Raw genomic sequence first — 20,607 nt, 5'->3', positions numbered from 1 at the left:
TTATAGAAGTGCCCCCGGGGCGCAACAGGCGTTAGCGCCCACTTTGCGCACCCCTGGGGTACTTTGGTATTAAAGAAGGGACTGCAGATGCTTGTGCTTCTCCTTCTGTAATACTGAAAGCGCTGGCACACATACAGCACCTGCGCTTCCTCAAAAGGGTGTTCCTCATTTCCATGTGCAAATGAGGGAATCCCTTTGCCTCTGCGCCCGCGCTGTATTACAGACGTGGACGTAGAGGCAAAGAAGCTCTCAGAAGGCACACTGACAGTGCGCCACCTAAAAGATGGTGTAATGTTTGTGCGCCCCCTGTTTGCAGCCCTCTGGAGGGTTGAAAGGGGGTTCTATAGACATTCCACACAACCCTTTGCAGGTGGTTGCAGTCACTGACTGCACCCGCCTGCAAGGGGATCCTTCATCCCCTTTAAAAGTGAGGGCAGGTGCCGCCAGCACTGTGAAAACACAGAGCAGCCGCTCCGTTTTTCACATGAATGTGCTGTACCAGGACAGCGCGTGTTCCTGGCTGCCCTAGGGGTAGTGCATTCACCTTAATACAGCGCATTTTCCATGATACTGCTGGGCGCACCTTTCAAAAGGTGCACCCGGAGTAATCAAGGAAAATGTGCCGTATTTATAATACGGTACAAAAGGGGGTGGTGATGGACGGAGCATCTGAATCAATCAAACACTCACGCCCAGTCAAAAGATCTGGGTTTAATCCATCACCGTTCTTAAGCCCACTCTGCCACCCCAGTTCAGACATGGCTATATGCAAATCAGTCTGACCCTGTGCCTCATGGGAACAGTCCAGCCCGAACTGCCAAGCCATGTCTTCCCTGGACCAGAAACAAGCTTCCGAGGACCGGTTTCTGGCATTCCAGCCGTCCTCAGCCCGGCTTGCTTGAATCCAGTGGCAAAGTGAGCAAGGGTGATGGATCAAACCCAGATCTTTTGACTGGGTGTGAGTGTTTGATTGGCTCAGATGCGCCGTCCATCACCACCCCCTTTTGTACCGTATTTATAATACAGACCCTGGAATTGTATGACATAAGTGCTCTGAGGGCACACCATGCGTTTGCGCCCTCTTCGCTTGCCCCTGGGGCACATTTGTATTACAGAAGGGGCTGCAGACTCTTGAGCGGCTGCTTCTGCAATACCAATAGTGCTGGCACACATAAAGAACCAGCACTATCTTTGGGGGCATTCCCTCATTTGCATAGGGTTCTGCCCCATGCAAATGAGGGAATCCCTTTTCCTCTGCGCCAAGCCATATTAGAGATGCGAACGCAGAGTTAAAGAAGCTGTCAGGAGGTGCACTGTCAGGGCACTCCCTGAGAGCATCCCTCTGGAAGGGGGAAAGGGGATCTCATGGACCCTCCAGACATCCCCTTGCAGCTGGGTGTCGTCACTTGCTGCACTGGCCTGCAAGGGGATCTGTAATTTCCGTCTGCACAGTGAAAACAAGGAGCGGCTTCAAAGCAGTCATTTTGTTTTTCACAGGAATGCGCTGCCCTAGGGGCAGCCTATTCTATGCAATAGGGCGCACTTTCCCTGTTTGAGCCTGGTGCACCTGTTTTAAGGTGCGCCGGGCGCAAATAGGGGAAAGTGCGCCCTTTACATAATAGGGCCCCAGGTGTAGAAACAAAAGTAGAAGAGGAGTACTAGGGCCATGTCAACCTTCTCAAAGCTTTCATTTGACTATCGACAGGATATGTCGTTCAGGTACTTTCAGGTACTTCTTGTACCTAGATGAGTGCGTATTCTATAGCATGCAAACTTTAAAACGAAATAAGAAATATTAATACTCCCAACACCTTCTTGGTTTACAAGGTGACGCAATAAATAAAGAAGGAAAGACAGCCGTTGCAGGGCTGCTTTTGACTTAAATAGTTCCTTAATTTATAGATTTTCAAAAATTACCGAGAACAGCTTTGACAAACTTTGCAATGAAGCAGTTATATATACTGAAGTACATAGCGACATACATATTAATTACAGAAGACTCCTGACTTCTGCACGACCGCCCGTCAGTCTTTGATCACACAGTGTAAATGGTGTATTTATTGTGGTGACGGTCTAGTCTCCCGTCCCCGGAAGAGGAAATGAGGGGACGGGAAGCGGAAGGCGGCCATCTTCTTATCGGCGCCAACCGCTGCAGTTAGCGTATTGTCTCCCGGCGCTCCGGGTAATAAAGTAGTCACAAAAAGTATTCCTGCGTCAGTGTGATTAAGTACAACTTTACAATGGCGACGAGTGACGCGGAGTAGACCGCGCGCACACTGCAACATCGCGAAACAGTCACGCGGCCCCATTTCGGCGCCGCAAACAGCCCGGAGCGTGGCAGAGGAGCGGAAGGAGCGTCGTAAAGGGCGCGAACCAAGAGGGCGCCCCACCGTTCGTCTTACAACGAACCCAGCGCCAGCAGTAAGTCAAGGGACGTCGTTCTGCTAGTGTGAGCTGGAAAAAAAAAAAAAAGGAAAGAAAAATCAAACACTAGACAATCCAGAACCAGTCACCTCCATTGCTGCATTATATCTTGAAACAAGCCTTGGCAAAGCACAGCCTATAAGGGAGCATCCCATCTCCAGCTGTGAAGGCAGCGCCAGGCACCCTGGCGGAGCAGCGGCCAGGCACAGAGGCGCCCAGCTCGACAAGTCCTGCCACAGGGAACAGCCTGCAGGCGTTGACTAGTCCCTCAGACAGGGAGACAGGTGAAGACAGCGCCAGTGACCTAAGCGAAGGTGACACGACTGAGCAACACACGCCGGGGAGCCCACCAGGTCGGACGCTCCCCATTCAGGCTCTTCACAGAGGTGCATCCAAGATGGCGGTCCAGTCTTCTTCCCTCACCCAATTGGTGCCATTCCTGACGAAGTGTGGAGAACCGGAGATGAAATGGGAAGACTGGAAAAGGTACTTCCTCAACTATCTCGAAGCCCTGGAAGAGGAAGGCGACACTCCGTTCACGAGCAAGAGGAGGAAAAAGATACTATTACACAACTTGGGTCCTGAAGGGATCAGAATCTATGACACCATTGTCAAAGGCGAGAGGGATGGTACAGACACGGACGTGTTCAGTCACGCCATCGCGGATCTCGACGCTCACTACAGGCCAGTTGTGTGCGTCGCAATAGACAGATACAATTTCTTTCAAAGGAAGCAGAGGAGTGGAGAAACGGTGGACGAGTATTCGTGGCCCTGCAAAGGTTGGCCCTTACGTGCAAGTTTGACAGGTTGCATGACGACCTAATTAGAGACCAAATTATCATGCACACTACCAGCTCCCACGTCCAGGAAAAACTTTGGGTAAATGGAGATGCTTCTCTCAAAGAGATATGGGCCATGGTCAAAAAAGCGGAAATGTCAAAGCGATGTGCACAAGCGGCCAAGAAAGAAGCAGGTGGAGCACAGACGGTATGCAAGATCATGGCGCCGGCGAGAAGTGAACGGCCGAGGCAAAGAGAACCGCAAAGGAATCAAGATGGAAGAAGACCCCACAACAACAACAACTACGCCCAGACGGACAACAGATCGAATAAAGGAAGTAAACCGAGCTGCTACAGGTGTGGCAGTACCACACACATGGGAAATGACAAAGCGTGCCCGGCGTTCAGGGCAAAATGCTCATATTGCAGCGTGTTCGGGCACTATGAGAAGGTGTGCCGCCGAAAACCCAAAGGAGCGGTGGTCAGATATGTGGACCAGGAACAAAGAGAGGATGCAGACGACCGCGAAGACGCAGAGGACCAGGAAGAGTTCCTATACATCGATGTCCAGGTGCTGGAAATGGAAGGGGAAGGAACGGACAAACCCAGACTGAACATGCACATTGGAGGGATACCACTGGAAATGATCGCAGACAGTGGAGCACCCATCTCCATCATACAACAACAGGTTTGGGAAGAAAAGTTTGCTACCAAGATCGAAGAGACACTGCACCCGATGGATTTGAGACCAGTCACGTATACTGGACAAAGAATTCCCATGTTGGGGTATTGTCCCCTCCTGTTTGAGTTCCGTGGTCGCCACGCACAATGCAAGTTATACATCGCTGAGAAAGGCCCCTCAGTTTTGAGCTGGAAGGACCAAGGAGCGTTGGGAATACAACTCAACCCGGGGGGCATTGAGAAAATCTTGCTAATGGACATGGAAAGGAAGGACGATGTAGAGTCATGGCAGAGAGTGTACCTCAAAGTATTCAATGGACAAATTGGGGAACTAGCGAAATACAAACACCTCATAAAGCTAAAGGAAGGAGCGAAACCAGTGGTGCACAAGGTGAGAAACATCCCGTTCCGCAGTAGGGAAGCTGTACAATCAGAATTGGACAGGCTGGAGAAAGAGGGAGTGATCAGAGCCATAGAGAGTGCTGAATGGCTTTCCCCTCTGGTGGTAGCCCAGAAGCCCAATGGCAAGGTGCGGCTGTGTGTCGACTTAAGAGAACTGAACAAAAACATTGTGATCGACAAATTCCCTCTACCACGAATTAATGAGATGCTAGCTAGGACCAAGGACATCAAGTGGTTTTCAACAATAGACTTGTCGTCAGCCTACCACCAAGTAAAACGACACTCCTCATGCAGCCATCTCACATCGTTTATCACGCCTTTCGGCTGCTATGAATTTGTGAGAATGCCATTTGGACTAGCATCCGCAGGGGCGGTCTTTCAGAAGCTTATGCACAAGTTACTGAAGGGTGTGGAGAACGTGCAGTTTTTTCAAGACGACATCCTGGTAATGGGGAAAACCAAACAGGACCACAACGAGAAGCTCCACAACGTACTACGGACACTACAGGACAATGGCCTGACGGCTGAATGGACAAAGTGCAGGTTCGGAGTGAAATCTGTCACGTACCTAGGGCATGAAGTGAGCGAAAACGGAATACTACCAAAAAGAGCCAACATGAAATCGATTCAAGACGCTCCCACACCAACCAAAAATGGAGGATGTTCGGTCATTTCTAGGAATGGCCGAATACTACAGTAAGTTCATTCCTCATTTTGCCACGAAAACGCATCTCCTACGCCAACTCCTGAAGGAGAAGAACAAGTTCGCATGGAGTCAGGAGGAACAGACGAAGTTTGAAGCACTGAAACAAGAAATGAGCACGGCCATTCCCCTGAAGGGGTTCGACCCAAGCGCGGAATCCATCCTCACCACTGATGCCAGTGACCGTGGTCTAGGAGCAGTCCTTATGCAGAAATCGGACAACGGAGAAGTATCGACGGTCAGCTTTGCCTCAAGGTCGCTTGCATCCAATGAGGAGAAGTTTAGTGTGGTGGAGAAGGAGATGCTGGCAGTTGTTTGGGCGATGGAGAGATTCAGACAGTATTTGTGGGGAGCGAAATTCTTGGTCCGAACGGACCACAAGCCTTTGGTCTGAGTACTGACTTCAAGCGGCCATGCTCACGCGACACCTAGGATTGCCAAGATGACTCTTAGACTTTTGGACTTTGTGTACGAGGTGGAACACATTCCTGGACCGCAGAACAAAGTGACTGACTTCCTGAGCAGGGCAGCAGCGATGGAAGTAGAGGATGACGAGGAGAAGCAAAGGTGGGAAGGATATGTGGTAGCCACCATTCAGGATACGAAGGAAGTGATCAGCGCCCAGGAGTGGGAAGAAGCATACCGAGAAGACGGCGACCTGGAAGCCATCAAAGGATACGTGGTTCACGGGTGGCCAGAAAAAAAGACACCTCAAGGAGGAATTGAGGAAATTCTGGGAAGTAAGGGACGAACTATCATTGGCAGAGAACCCCATCTTTTTGCTCAGAGGCGACAAAGTGATTCCTCCACAAGGCATACTGGAGCACCTGATGAATCTACTGCACGAAGGACACCAGGGAATCACCAAGACAAAAGCTTTAGCCAGACAAGCATACTGGTGGCCAGCCATTGATGCCCATATAGAACGGCATGTACGGAAATGCGAGTCATGTGCCAAGGCAGACAAGTCACAGAGCATGTTAAGACCACCCTTAGGTAAATTCCCAGTTCCGGATGGGCCATGGGAAATGGTTTCGGTGGACATCATGGGTCCTATTCTCAACAAAGAAGGAACACAGAAGTATGCTGTAGTTCTAATAGACAAATATTCCAAGTGGCCAGAGGTGGAGATAATGGAGAATGTGGACACGGAGGCAGTAGTACGCTTCCTACGTACCACGTTTGTCAGAGAAGGCATCCCTAAAATTATCACGTGTGATAATGGGCCGCAATTCACTTCTACGAAATGGATCGCATTCACGACCAGGAACGGCATAGAGATGAAACACACACCCATCTACCATCCCGCCGGAAACGGTCAGGTGGAAAGGTTCAATTGGGTGATCATGGGCACCATTCAGGCGGCCATAAACGATGGTATGGACTGGGAGAAAGAATTGGAGAAAATGATCTTGGCCTATCGCATCACCCCGGGAAGCACGGGATACAGCCCATTTAAAGTGTTGAGAGGAAGGGAAGCCTTTACGAAGGACAACATGGCATGGAGGAAATTAGTGGTGCAAAGTAAGTGGTCACCGGCCGTTGTCCGAAAGAATTTAGAGAAAGCACAAGAAGTGTATACGATGCACTTTAACAAGAGACGCAACGTTCAGGGTGCACAACTGGAAAAGGGAGATAGGGTGAGAGTGAAGCTGGCCATCCTCAAGAAGAAAGGGGAAAGCAAATTTTCACCACCATTGCAAATGCTGGAGCCCTACACCCGGTCTGCCCTGCTCAGTGACGGAAAGGTATGGTCACAGGACAGAATGGCTAAATGCAGCAAGATCTTGAAGTGGGGAAAGGAAACTGAAGAAGGAACACAGCAAGTAGAAGATGAAAGTGGAAGAGAACGTAACGGAAGGGGAAACGAGAATGTAGAAGAAAGAGAGCAGCAAGTGGAAGACAGCGAAGGAGAATGGGGGACGAGTGAAGAGATGAGGAGCGGGTGCAAGGCAGAAAGCAGTGAGGAGGTTAGAGACAGAGAAAGAGAAGAGGAAGGAAGAAGATCAGACAGGAGAGGACCGGAAGAAGAAGGTAGTACCGAAGTGGTGAGAACCAGAGTTGGAAGAGCAGTAAAGGTACCAGAGAAGTTCAAGGACTATGATATGGACTGGAAGTAAGGACTTTATTGTATATTGTTTAGTGTTGCATAAAGGGGGGAGATATGTGGTGACGGTCTAGTCTCCCATCCCCGGAAGAGGAAATGAGGGGACGGGAAGCGGAAGGCGGCCATCTTCTTATCGGCGCCGAGGGCTGCAGTTAGCGTATTGTCTCCCGGCGCTCCGGGTAATAAAGTAGTCACAAAAAGTATTCCTGCGTCAGTGTGATTAAGTACAACTTTACATTTATTGAAAACATTATAGGTCTAGAAGTTTTAAAATGTCTCTTGTCCTAACTATTCTGCTACAGAAAACCTCCAAACTCTGAAAACAACGGCCTTGCACAAACATACTCTTGCACGCAGCAAGTACAGACACCTCTTAGTGGCCAATACAAGGAATCTTTACCGAACAAAGTCGGAACTCCTGGCTTTATCCGTGCCCTTTCATTTCCTCCTCCCTGTGATGGGTCTAACATCCAGGAGAAGCAGAGCTGTTCTTGGCCTGACGCCCTCCCTCCTTCCCTGAGCTCTGCGTTTCCCCTGGTAATAGCTCTTGATTTGCTGAGTCGGATGTGGACAGCTATTCTGTGTCCTGAGCTTCCTGTGTTTCCAGTCCAGGGCTAACAGAAACCGCCCGAGACACTCCAAAAGGGCTGCTGGCAGACAATGCTTGTTTTATTTTATTTTATCTGTAGAGGAGAGGCTTAATTCATTTATAATTTTTGGCACACGGGCCACGAGAAGCAGCATGAATCCAAGGAAAACATTGAGCCGAGTTTGACCAATTAAAACTGTGCTTCCTAGATGTGAGCCATGTGTTATTTTAGGCGAATATGAGCTCGTACGGGCTTCGAGGGTTAACACCGGCCTATGTCGAGTGGGCCCTTGGTTTCTTTATTAATCCTGCCTTTAGATTGCGAGGCGAAAGATGCTACTTCACCGGCGGGGCAGGGCGTGTTGAAAGAATACTTTCCATGGCTTTGTGCAACATCTAGAAAGGCATCCAGCAAGCCGGGCCAGCAAGCCAACCATCTGCAGTAGCCAGAGAGAGAGAGTCCAGCAGGCCTTCCATGGCCAGATTACTAACCCAGAGATCCAAGACAGGCGGGGGGGGGCACGGAAACATGCATTTTTCTCCAACATAAATAAAACCTGTCTCCAGGGGCTACATAAATGCTCTGAATAAAATAGAGATAAAATAACTAAAATCAAAATTTTACCGATTGGTTTTCAACAGCAACAGAGCTCAAACCTGATTTTTTTTTTCTGAAAAAAAATGAACCCATCTACACGGGTTTTGTTCAGTCCGAGAAAGACCTTCTGGTAAAAACAAGCCGTAAAACAAGCTGCTCGCCCACGTCACATTCCTTCTTATTGTATGGCAGAAGGACCCAGCCCTCTGCAGACTGTTCACTGCAGGAACATGGAAGGGGCGGGGGCTGGGGATGGAAATCTCCTGGAAGTTGTCTGGATACTATTTCAAGGATTTATAAACATGTTTTACAACTGCAGATGGAATTCCAGCCCGTTATAGTCACATGGAGGTAAAAGGCTGCAGACAGGACATTTCTTTTTAAACCAGTAAAGTGGAGGAGAGATTGCAGGGCTGGGACACAGACTTCATCAGGGGTGTTTTACACCAAGTCTGTGAGCCCACTTTGATGAACTTCAGTGTGGAAATCAAACAAAGAATCAAAGGGCATACTGAATGGACCTGTTCATCATGGACATTGTACCACACTAATGAATACAAATATCTAACTCTTTCCTTGACTGCAATATTAAAACCCGTTTTTTTTTGTCTTTCTGAACATTTATTTTCCTCCTGCAGCAGGATTCTTTCGAGCTGCTTCTTTGGAGGCTTCTGAAAAGGGGGTGGTGATGAACAGAGTGTCTGAATTAAGCAGACCACTCTTACCCAGTCCAAAGATCAGGGCTTGATCCATCACCGTTATTTAGCTCACTGCCCCATCCCAGCTCAGAACCTGGCTATATGCAAATTAGTCTGTCCCTGGCCCAGTGCATCATGGGAACAGGGCAGACCAAACTACCAAGCCAATTCTTCACCAGAAAGGAGACAAGCTTCCGGGGACCGGTTTCTGCCATTTCAGGCGTCGTCGGCCCGGCTTGCTTGAATCCTGATGGTGCAATGAGCAAGGGACTCACATCTGAGTATACCCTTCCACGCTTATGGTGGACAAAATGATTCAGAAAAGGGGGTGGTGATGGTGAATAAAATGATTCAGAAAAGGGGGTGGTTCATCACCACCCCCTTTTCTGAATCATTTTGTCCACCATAAGCGTGGAAGGGTATACTCAGATGTGAGTGCCTTGCTCATTGCACCATCAGGATTCAAGCAAGCCGGGCCGACGACGCCTGAAATGGCAGAAACCGGTCCCCGGAAGCTTGTTTCCTTCCCAGTATAAGAATTGGCTTGGTAGTTTGGTTTTCCCTGTTCCCATCATGCACTGAAACAGGAACAGACTAATTTGCATAAAGCCAAGTTCTGAGCTGGGATGGTGCAGTGAGCTAAAAAACGGTGATGGATCAAGCCCTGATCTTTGGACTGGGTAAGAGTGGTCTGCTTAATTCAGGCACTCTGTTCATCACCACCCCCTTTTCTGAATCATTTTGTCCACCATAAGCGTGGAAGGGTATACTCAGATGTGAGTCCCTTGCTCATTGCACCATCAGGATTCAAGCAAGCCGGGCCGACGACGCCTGAAATGGCAGAAACCGGTCCCCGGAAGCTTGTTTCCTTCCCAGTATAAGAATTGGCTTGGTAGTTTGGTTTGCCCTGTTCCCATCATGCACTGGGACAGGAACAGACTAATTTGCATATAGCCAAGTTCTGAGCTGGGATGGTGCAGTGAGCTAAAAAACGGTGATGGATCAAGCCCTGATCTTTGGACTGGGTAAGAGTGGTCTGCTTAATTCATGCACTCTGTTCATCACCACCCCCTTTTCTGAATCTTTGGAGGCTTCAGCACGAGTTGTTTACTTTGTTTTTAAGTTAATGATGGGAATGTTTTTAGAAAAAAAAATATTTGATGAAACCATATACCAACATATAACGCCCTGTTTCGCTATTAATTTTGTTAACAACTAACTAATATGGGATGTGCATGCTCCCATTGAATTTCAAAGAACTACTTGCTAAGGATCAGTTACATCAAGAAAACATTGGGCTTAAATTGGACAGAAAATAAACAAAAGCATTTTTTCTGACAGCTTTCATCTGCTACTTTCAAAAGGCAATACATTTTGATTTAAAGGAATATGGCCAGGATTTCTTTTTCGACTCAGGTATGCTTTGCATGGAAGCCCTGTGAAACATCTTTGTTAGTGGCTGGGAAGGTTCAATTCAATATCCGCTTCTCTTTTCATAGTGGAAAACCAAACAAGCAGAAGAAAATTTCAAAGATAAGAATTTTGGGAAAAATAGATCATGCAAATGAGACAACAAACTACAAACGGTGTAACACTTATCCTGTCTAGCAGACCACCAAATCTACCACTAAAAGAAAACACATGCTCCCCTTTAAGGATTTCCAGCTGATCTCTTGTGAAAGGACAGAATGTTGGAGATCAAAAACAGAGGGATCCAGGGGTCATTTTCTACACTCACATGTGTATCCGGTCACTCTGGGTGACGCTGTGAGATATGGTCCAGCTTGCGACACAACCTGAAGGTAGTATCTGGTCCCAGGGTGCAGGCCATCCACGGTGAAATTTGTGACCCCTGGCTCCAATGATACATTCTGCACAGGAAGCCAAGAGTGGTCGGTGTAGAGCAGAAGCCAGAGATCTCCGCCTCCATCAACCAGAGTCCAGCTTACGCCGAGCGAGGAAGGGCTGTGATCATTCTCCACCTTTAAGAGAGTTGGATGTAGAGGATCTGGGGGAACAAAGGGTGAGACACAATGTACAAACAGGTGTCAGCTGGTGTAAAGAATACAAGGAAAGGACAAATGTATTTTCAAACACATTGCATGCAGATCTATGTTTAAAGAGTAACACCATGCACTCTGGATGCAGCTCTAGGATGCCATATGCGGCTCAATGGTGCTAGATGACACAGTACGTCACGGTGAATCGACCATCTCAAGATAAAACGGAGGTGAGCAGTTGGGAAGAATCTTATATATACAATTGCAGGCTCAAAAGCTAACCCTCCCAGGAGAAGCATTATCTTGATAGCAATAATGATATTGTGCTGAGCTTTTTGATTTTACAATGCATAAAGTGTGTCTAAAGATCGTGTTCTCTGTGTGTATCCTTAATTCTTTGATATTGGGCCTGTGTGGACCTTTCAGACTCAACAAAAAGTGCATCAGCTGCTGTGGATAACACCCAGGCCTACACAAATGGGAGAACGACTGAATTGACGCTCAGTGACTCAATGTATCCTGAAGTCACTGCAGATTGAAAGGTTAGACCAGTAACCTAATTAAACTGTAGCATATACACTACATAAAGATCTCACGCTTGAAACAACGATACTGATGAATATTTCAGTTCGTGAAATATGTACTGACATGGATTGTTTTACAAAATAAAATTGTATTATTTACTATTGAATCAACACATTACCAATTACATAAGGAAACTATTTAAATAACTACAGGGATATCTGTTTTAGGACGTAATAACGTCTGAAATAATAATTAAAATATTTCACTTCAAAAAATGTACATTTCATAAACTCAAATAAGTGTAATAATGACAACCACGATGTACATGATACATTGAATGTGAATGTTGTTTCCACAGTTTCGAACTTAGTTTCATTAGAGAACCCTAGCTCATATCTGAGCACATTAAACCCAGTTAGGTTAGGCTGTAGCTAGCAAGGACCATTTATCTTACACCCGAAAGGCATCCAGAACAGGAAATATTCTTGATATATGCCAATACAGGACAACCAGAACAGAGAGGCACATGATCTAGTATTATTCAGGGAATTTACTACGATTCCACCAATGTAGATGTTAATTCTGTGGACTAACAAGCTGAATATAAACGCACTGCTATACGATAACAATGGCAGATTGTGTAATATGTAAATGATAAAGTAAGACAATATCAAAATATATGACTTTTTAAAAAACCACCACATTCAGTTGTTTGGGAAATGCTCTATACAATAAATGTAATCAAATTAGCACATTAGAAATGCATAGTTTCCTTTAAGTGGAAGAATGAAGGGATGTTCACAGAAGAGAAGGAAGTCTAGCATATCAAAACAATGACATGCAAAACTAACGAAATATCCACCATTGGTGGTCATAAATTGGAACATATCAACATTGCAAGCCAAAACAACTTCAAACATGTCACCCACTTGTCCCCAGAACCATTTACGTTACACCGTTTCCTATTTTAGGATAAGGATTTTATGATGATTTCACTAAGGTTACCAATTTCACTAGTGCCTCTGCTGGTAGGGGCTCTACAAATGTCATAATGTCGCCAAACAACAATGCATATAGAGACCTCCAAGTTGACCATATTAACCCAAGCACATGGGCCAAACACTCTCCTGAAATAGGTTACATGGTTCAGACACGTGATGTAGACATCTTAGCTATTTCAGAATCCTGGCTTAAGCAGAATTTGAAGAGCCACTTTAAAGTCTTACCAGCCCTCTGGGTATGAGGTTATCAGAAATGACCTCCACAGGGATAAAAAGCTTGTGGGTGCTGCTTTTCCGTTCACATACGTTTGAAGTGTTCTTCTTTCAATCTACTAATATTGCCACCACACAAATCCTTACTATTTCTCTAGTAGTTAACCACACACACCAAAGCTGTACATTTTCCCCACCACCATTTTGTTGCATGCATTTCCTGATGTTTACATTACTTCTAACTCAGCTCATAACGCTGTTATTGTGATGGGAAATGTCACTGTTCATTTGGACAGTCCTGAGAATCATCACACTTCAGAACTAGTCTCATTTCTCAGATTGAGGACACATACAACATATTAGCTCCAGTATACATAATGCAGAACATATATAAGATGTGGTCTGAACCTTTCCCGATTTCCATTATTTCTTCCTCAGCTGTGGATTGCCTACTCCCTCATTTTCAACTTAAAAACACCTATAAAGACTACTGTTCATCTGTACGTACGAGCACTATCTCTTTAAGGCCCTGGTCTAAACTCTTACCTTGGCTTTTTTCTTCTAACCCTCTCAATATGCAGTGTTTTTCTTCACACTATTATTTACAACAAGGGGTGGTGATGGACAGAGTCTCTGAATTAAGCAGAGTACTCTCACCCAGTCAAGAGATCAGGGACAGACTAATTTGCATATAGCCAGGTTCTGAGCTGGGATGGGGCAGTGAGATAAATAACGGTGATGGATCAAGCCCTGATCTTTGGACTGGGTAAGAGTGGTCTGCTTAATTCAGACACTCTGTTCATCACCACCCCCTTTTCTGTATCGTTTTTGGCCACTATAGGTGTGGCAGGGTATACTCAGACATGAGTCCCTTTCTCACTGCTCCATCAGGATTCAAGCAAGCCGGGCCGAAGAGGCTGAAATGCCAGAAACCGGTCCCCGGTAGCTTGTCTCCTTTCTGGTGAAGAATTGGCTTGGTAGTTTGGTCTGCCCTGTTCCCATGATGCACTGGGCCAGGGACAGACTAATTTGCATATAGCCAGGTTCTGAGCTGGGATGGGGCAGTGAGATAAATAACGGTGATGGATCAAGCCCTGATCTTTGGACTGGGTAAGAGTGGTCTGCTTAATTCAGACACTCTGTTCATCACCACCCCCTTTTCTGTATCGTTTTTGGCCACTATAGGTGTGGCAGGGTATACTCAGACATGAGTCCCTTTCTCACTGCTCCATCAGGATTCAAGCAAGCCGGGCCGAAGAGGCTGAAATGCCAGAAACCGGTCCCCGGTAGCTTGTCTCCTTTCTGGTGAAGAATTGGCTTGGTAGTTTGGTCTGCCCTGTTCCCATGATGCACTGGGCCAGGGACAGACTAATTTGCATATAGCCAGGTTCTGAGCTGGGATGGGGCAGTGAGATAAATAACGGTGATGGATCAAGCCCTGATCTTTGGACTGGGTAAGAGTGGTCTGCTTAATTCAGACACTCTGTTCATCACCACCCCCTTTTCTGTATCGTTTTTGGCCACTATAGGTGTGGCAGGGTATACTCAGACATGAGTCCCTTTCTCACTGCTCCATCAGGATTCAAGCAAGCCGGGCCGAAGAGGCTGAAATGCCAGAAACCGGTCCCCGGTAGCTTGTCTCCTTTCTGGTGAAGAATTGGCTTGGTAGTTTGGTCTGCCCTGTTCCCATGATGCACTGGGCCAGGGACAGACTAATTTGCATATAGCCAGGTTCTGAGCTGGGATGGGGCAGTGAGATAAATAACGGTGATGGATCAAGCCCTGATCTTTGGACTGGGTAAGAGTGGTCTGCTTAATTCAGACACTCTGTTCATCACCACCCCCTTTTCTGTATCGTTTCTTCACACTATGCCACTTTCGTCGATTGAGCCTCCAGAGTAGAATATTGTGTTGCCCCCACCATTTTGACCAAGATCAACTAGCATAAAAACTATGCTCAATGGTTTAAGAATGATTGCATACATTAAAAAGGAAGGTTAGACAAGTTGAAAGGAAACGGCATTACAAATGTAAGCTTGAATATAAAAGTGCTTCCAAATAACTGCTTCTCTTTAATAAAAATCCAATAATGCTATATTCAAACACAATCTCAGTGTTTCAAACTTACAGAAAGAGGATTTCAAATTCATAATTGAATTTATACCCATGCCCTTACCTTGAGAATAAGTCCTACCAACACCTCATGTGATCAAACTGTGATTTTCTCTGACCAGACGTTGAAAACTATTTGCTTCTCAATTGCCACCTCCATGAATCATTATAAAAAAATGTATCTTAGCCTGTTGAAGTTGTCAAGGAAAGTTTGTGGCCTGTTAACTGCCTCCGCCTCCATCATTTCGACTGCCCATCTTCTGAAGAGTTGTATGCCTTAATTAAAATTCGTAGGTCAGGATCTGCTCTTGATGAACTCCTTATAAAGAGCTTATAAAAAGATACTTCTGGCAGGTTTAATTCTATCAACAAGCTAAATGGATCGGTCTTTGGCTTCCGGCAATGACCCTAAAGAGCTTTAGCTTAGGCTCGTGAAACCTTTGTTAAAAAAGTTTAACTCTGATCTTGAGGATCTAGCTAATTATCGGCCAATCACATTACTTCCTGCCATCATTAAAAAAAAATCTGGAATGATTGTAGCTAAACAACTTTGTAAATATTTGGAAACCAGCCTCCTGTTGGATTGCTCACAAGTAGGGCTTGCAGCAGCATGGGACCTGCACTGATAGCAGTCGTTGATGATCTACAGTCTGCTGCCAATTGCAATTCCACCAGGCTACTTACTCATCATGATTTGTTTGCAGCTTTTAACATTGTGGGCCGCACCTCTCTCATTTTGGCACTGAATGAATGGCACAAGACAGGCTCACCACTTTCCTTACACGACTAGGCACAGAGTATTGTCCTTGGAGAGTGCTTAATTTGAGCAGGTTGTTGCCAGTGTGGGTCACCAGTCCTTCATTTTGGAGATCAGCACTTATTTTTCCTCAGAAGATATTGATCAAGAGCAAGAAATAAAAAAACACGCTAACAGAAAAGAAGGAGAAAGACTGAAAACCCGTCAGAAAGGGAGAAAGCAGAAACCTACAAGAGTATGATAAAGGGAGGTAGTGTCTGGTGCTGGATTAAAGAGGCATGAGGTGGATTGAAGCCCACGCAGACATTTAATAGTGCTGGGCAAAGGCTCCAGAGTAGAGCTTTGGGCACCAGCGGTCATTCTTTTACAAATTAAGCCCTTTAGCTTAGAGAATATACATACCTGACCCTGACGCAGTCTCCACCCAAAGATCTATCTTGTCCCATTTATTCCCAATATCTACATTATGGCTTTGCTATCTGTTATCAGGAACGCTGGCTGTGTGCTATACTATGATGCTGAGGACACCAAGCTTATTTTTTGGGTATCTAAACCTGAACTGGCACTCTGACCACCAGACCAGACTGCCTTAATGACACTTGTCGCTCGAAGAAATTGAACTGGCACACCAGTTGCGTAAAAGATGTACTCATTCATTTTGTTAGGCATGGAGAGATTAAGTGATTTGCCTAGGATAACAGGATGCAGAGCTTCCCCCCATAGACTCGAACCTGGTTTCCCAGCTTCGAGGTCGACCACTCTAGCCGCAAGCCACATCCTCTTAAGTCAAGCAGGTAAACTTTGGTCTTTGAATTTCTAATATACGATCATATTCTAAAAAAAGTAATACAATTAGAAACCAGGAAACCTCTTCTCTAAAAGGTAAACAAGGTATTAGTGTTCATGACTAAAAACACACTGGGAAGACACTTCCATAGTCAAGGAGAATAACATTTTCTATAATAAAAGGTCTTCCTTCAGATAATAGAGAGGGCATGAATTAAATTTGGAAGTGTCTTTGAAGGAGGAGAACTTTGAGGTCAGTTTTGAAGGCCTGGGAGGAGGAGGTGGTTCGGACCTGGGGTGGAAGTGAGTTCCAGATTCTCACCGCGTTGCCTGAAAAGGATTGGGACATCGATCTTTCCTTCTTGAAAGTGGGAGGTTCAAGAAGTAAATTTTCTGCATTTCGTGATGGTCTAGACTAGAGCCTCCAGAGAGTTTCAGTTCATTCGCCAGGTAGCGTGGAGAGGAGGAGTGCAAGGCTTTGTGGGTGATGCAGGCAGTCTTGTAGATAGATCTTGCCTCGATGGGAAGCCAGCAGAGGGTGGATAACATGCGTGTGATGTGGTCGCTTCTTTTGGCCCCATAAATGAAACGAGCTGCTGAATGGAGAACAGATTTAAGGGGGGACAGGTGGGATTTGAGGAGGCCAGTAAGAAGAGAATTGCAGTAGTCCAGTCTGGAGAGAACCAGCGATTGGACCAGGGTTTTAAGGTCATGCTCTGGGAAGAAGCGACGAATCCCCCAAAGAAGGCACAGTTGGTATCGAGCAGACTTTGCAATTGAATTAATGTGGGAGAGTAGATTGAGTTTTGTGTCGAGTATGACACCAGGGGTTTTGCGCTGTCGACAATGATGGGTTTATTGTTCAGTAGATTCATCTGGTCCATCCATGATTGAACTGGGGGAGGAGAAAGTGAGGAGGAGAGGAGGAGGAATTCAGTTTTGGAGGGATTCAGAATCAGTTGATGTGTTGACATCCAGTTTTGAATGGAGTCCAGAGTAGAGCTTAGGACGGAGAGATTGTGAGTGGAGGCAACCTTGAGGTAGATTTGAGTGTCGCCTGCGTAGAGATGATAGTGGACCCCGGATTTACTTAGGAGATTTCCCAGTGGTTCTAAATACAGATTGAACAATGTGGGTGCAAGAATAGAGCCTTGAGGAACACCTTGACCTACCGCCAAAGGAGATGACACACTGTCCGTTATTTTGATCATTTGGGATCTATCAGAGAGGAAGGAAGTAAACCATTTAAGCACAGTGCCCTCCAAGCCCATTCTCAGTTGAAGAGTGTTGAGGAGGGTGTTGTGATTGACAGTGTCAAAGGCTGCATAAAGGTCAAGGAGAATTAGAAGACAGGACCCCCCCCCCCCGAATCGAGTATCCGCAGCGCATCATCAATCACTTGCAGCAGGGCTGTTTCAGTGCTGCAGCTTTGGATGAAGCCGGACCGAAAATTGTCAAGAAGATCATTGTCCTTGATATGACGGGAGAGTTGTTTCGCTACACATCTTTCTGTGATCTTCGCAAGAAAGGGTAGGTTAGTAATGGGGCGGAAGTTGTTGAGGTCATTCGCATCAGCAGTGGGTTTTTTAAGCAGAAGGGTGACCTGCCCAGTTTGAAAGGGAACAGGAAGGGAGCCTTGACAGAGGGAGAGGTTGACCAGAGTGGTCCAAAACGGAAGAGAAGGGGTATAGAAGTCAATGGCAATGGCACCAGGGATGGGGTCCAGAGAATGGTTGGAGGGCTTTGTTTCGAGGATGCACTTGAGGAGGACATCTTCAGAGATGGGGGTCAAAGTTCTGCCAAATGGCTAGTGATTTGCACTCCTCTGGAGGGGCCGGATGAGCGGCCTGATCCACAAGTGATTTCACTTTTTCGTCAAAGAATACAGCGAAATCCGCTGCTTTCTTTGTAGAATCCTCCAACTTGGAGGTTGGGGGAGAACAGTTAGTATTCTTGATGAGATCAAATAGTTTTTTGGGTCTATTTTTGGCTGAGTCAAGGAGGGTTCTGAAGTGTGATGCTTTCCCAAGGAAGATGCGTTTGTGGTACTTGGATCTTGCTGAACGAAGCGTGTCCAAATTATCGGTGGAGGGCGTTTGCCTCCATTGTTTCTCCAGGAGTCTTAGGTGCTTCCTTTCTTCATAGAGGGATTTGTTGAACTAAATTGCTGAGGGAATGGGCCTTTTCTTTTTACTTTGGAGAGGAGCAACGTTATTGATTTCGACTGCAAGGAGTGAGAGGCATTGGGAGGTGAGTTCGTCAACATCTAGGTTCAGGTCTAGCCTTGGAAGAATGTATGTATAAGCCTCCTCTGCCAGGATGCATACTACGTCCAGAAGGTGAACATGTACTTGGATAAAATCGTTCCTGCACACCAAGAATGCTGCCTTCCCTTCTGCGGATTTGAATCCAGATGGACACACCGCCCCCTCCACAGAACGAAGGTCACTGTCCCGTGCATTCGGTCTGGGAATGCAGTATAGTGTCTGCGTGATTAGGGTATTTCTAGATGGAGGGAAGGTTTTATATTGAATAGAAAGTGCTGGGCACAACTGTCAGGATATCAGGGATGTTGGCTCTTATTAAAAACAATGTTAGGTAGGTTTTGCATGCACAACTGCAGAAAAAATACAAAATAAGTTAACACTACTGATAAAAAACGTACAATTCCATCAATAAAAGGCACATATGAAATATAGAGAAAGATAACTAATTTCATTGTTGAATAAAGTCCTAAAACAGACAGGTCGGCAGGAGGCACTGAAATCTGCTGATCTATTTTTGGACTTGTTTCAGAAGACTGAAACGCCAACATGAAAAAAGAAAACAGAGAAAACAGAACCCAGGGGCGGCCAATTTTATAGTCAGAAAGGAAATGATCTTTTGAAGTAAAATATTGAATGTAAACAGAACAATGCTGAGGAGTTTGTTTAAGCACTCTAAAGGATGAACAGAATTAAAAAAAATGGGGAACTTTAAAAGGAAACAACTGAGCTGCAAAGGCTGAGAATATTGGCAGTATGATTTGGGAGTCCAACGGGAAAGAAAATAAATAGAACCACATTTGTACTTAGAAATGTTCCCACAATGAGCTAGCCTTTCTTGTTATTATGCAATCTTAAATGGCAGGAAGGCGGAGTGAAGAGCTAGTGGTATAACACTGGGAGATTAAGAAGAAGGCTACTTCAAAATGAATGCATAAAAATATAATTGTAGTTTATGAATCATTAAGTTACAAATCCATTTTGAGAAGATTTACTGTTCTAATCAGATCTGTTCACGAAGAAACCCTCAGTTGAAACAAATTACCACCTGTAGTACATTTTTACTCTCCCTACTTAAATGTTCTTCTGGAATTAATGCCCAATGATACTGCAGCGAGCCATTATAGGTAGAGGCAAGAAAAAACACTATGGGTAAAGAATACAGCCAACAGGAAAGTAAGGTCCACGCCTTTAGTAGACAAATGCCACTGGGATTAAATGTACTTGCAGTGGTAAATACAGCCAGACAATAAATGTGTTAATTTGAAGAGCAGAGACAGGGCCTCTGAAGAACCAAGTATTTCTGCACCAATGCCTAGTGTTTGGGGAGCATACATAAGCAAAGTCTCATACGCTGCAAGGGGGTTGTGTCTTTTACTCATTTGAAAACAATATCCGGCTGGTCTTATTTTGGAAGATAAAGTGCGGGGCAATAATTTATTTGCTGCAATGCTGACAGCAGGCAGTAATGAAATTACTGCTAGCAGTAATGCATTTACCTTCAGCAATCAATGTAACACTAGCCAGGAGAGGAATCATTTGTTGGCGGTTGCTATTTTCTCCTTGTCAAAATTAAGACTCATTTCTACAGCTTCAGACTAGTCTGGCCGTTAAGCATCCACCGCCCTTTTTATGGGGCAGAGCTGCAGCCAAGGGCCCACGCATCAGCAATCATTACAGGAACAGCGGGAATCCAGAAGAAAACAGCCTCACTGTTGACTGATATTGGAAAACTGGAAGAATTGGTACCTTCATCTAAAATGTGTGATTTTTGATTGCACATCTATGTAGACACAGTTTCCTGAAATGGTTCATAGGGATATCTGAACTTGTCTCTGTTGAGAAGATTGCCAAGTAGTGCAGCGCAGCAGTATATCACTGGAACCCGGACCAGCAGGAATGGTACTACATCTAAGCATCACCTCAGCTCATTGAACGTTTTCCAATACTCCAAATAACGTTTTAATG

At 45.7% G+C, this 20,607-nt stretch overlaps 1 protein-coding gene across 2 annotated transcripts in view; it reads right to left on the bottom strand.

Annotated features, from left to right (window-relative positions):
• The window catches only part of LOC144755356 (receptor-type tyrosine-protein phosphatase V-like), a 704,907-nt gene that overhangs the window by 263,813 nt on the left and 420,487 nt on the right, over positions 1 to 20,607 (bottom strand). For both annotated transcript variants that reach the window (XM_078644168.1, XM_078644167.1), the window contains one exon: positions 10,720 to 10,989. In XM_078644168.1, coding sequence (XP_078500294.1) covers positions 10,720 to 10,989 — 270 coding nt within the window. The remainder of the gene's footprint in view (positions 1 to 10,719; positions 10,990 to 20,607) is intronic.

Source organism: Lissotriton helveticus, chromosome 5_1, assembly GCF_964261635.1.
Source record: "Lissotriton helveticus chromosome 5_1, aLisHel1.1, whole genome shotgun sequence".
Lineage (NCBI taxonomy): Eukaryota > Metazoa > Chordata > Amphibia > Caudata > Salamandridae > Lissotriton > Lissotriton helveticus.
Note: the sequence above shows the minus strand (reverse complement) of the source record. Positions and strands in the feature narration are given on the sequence as shown.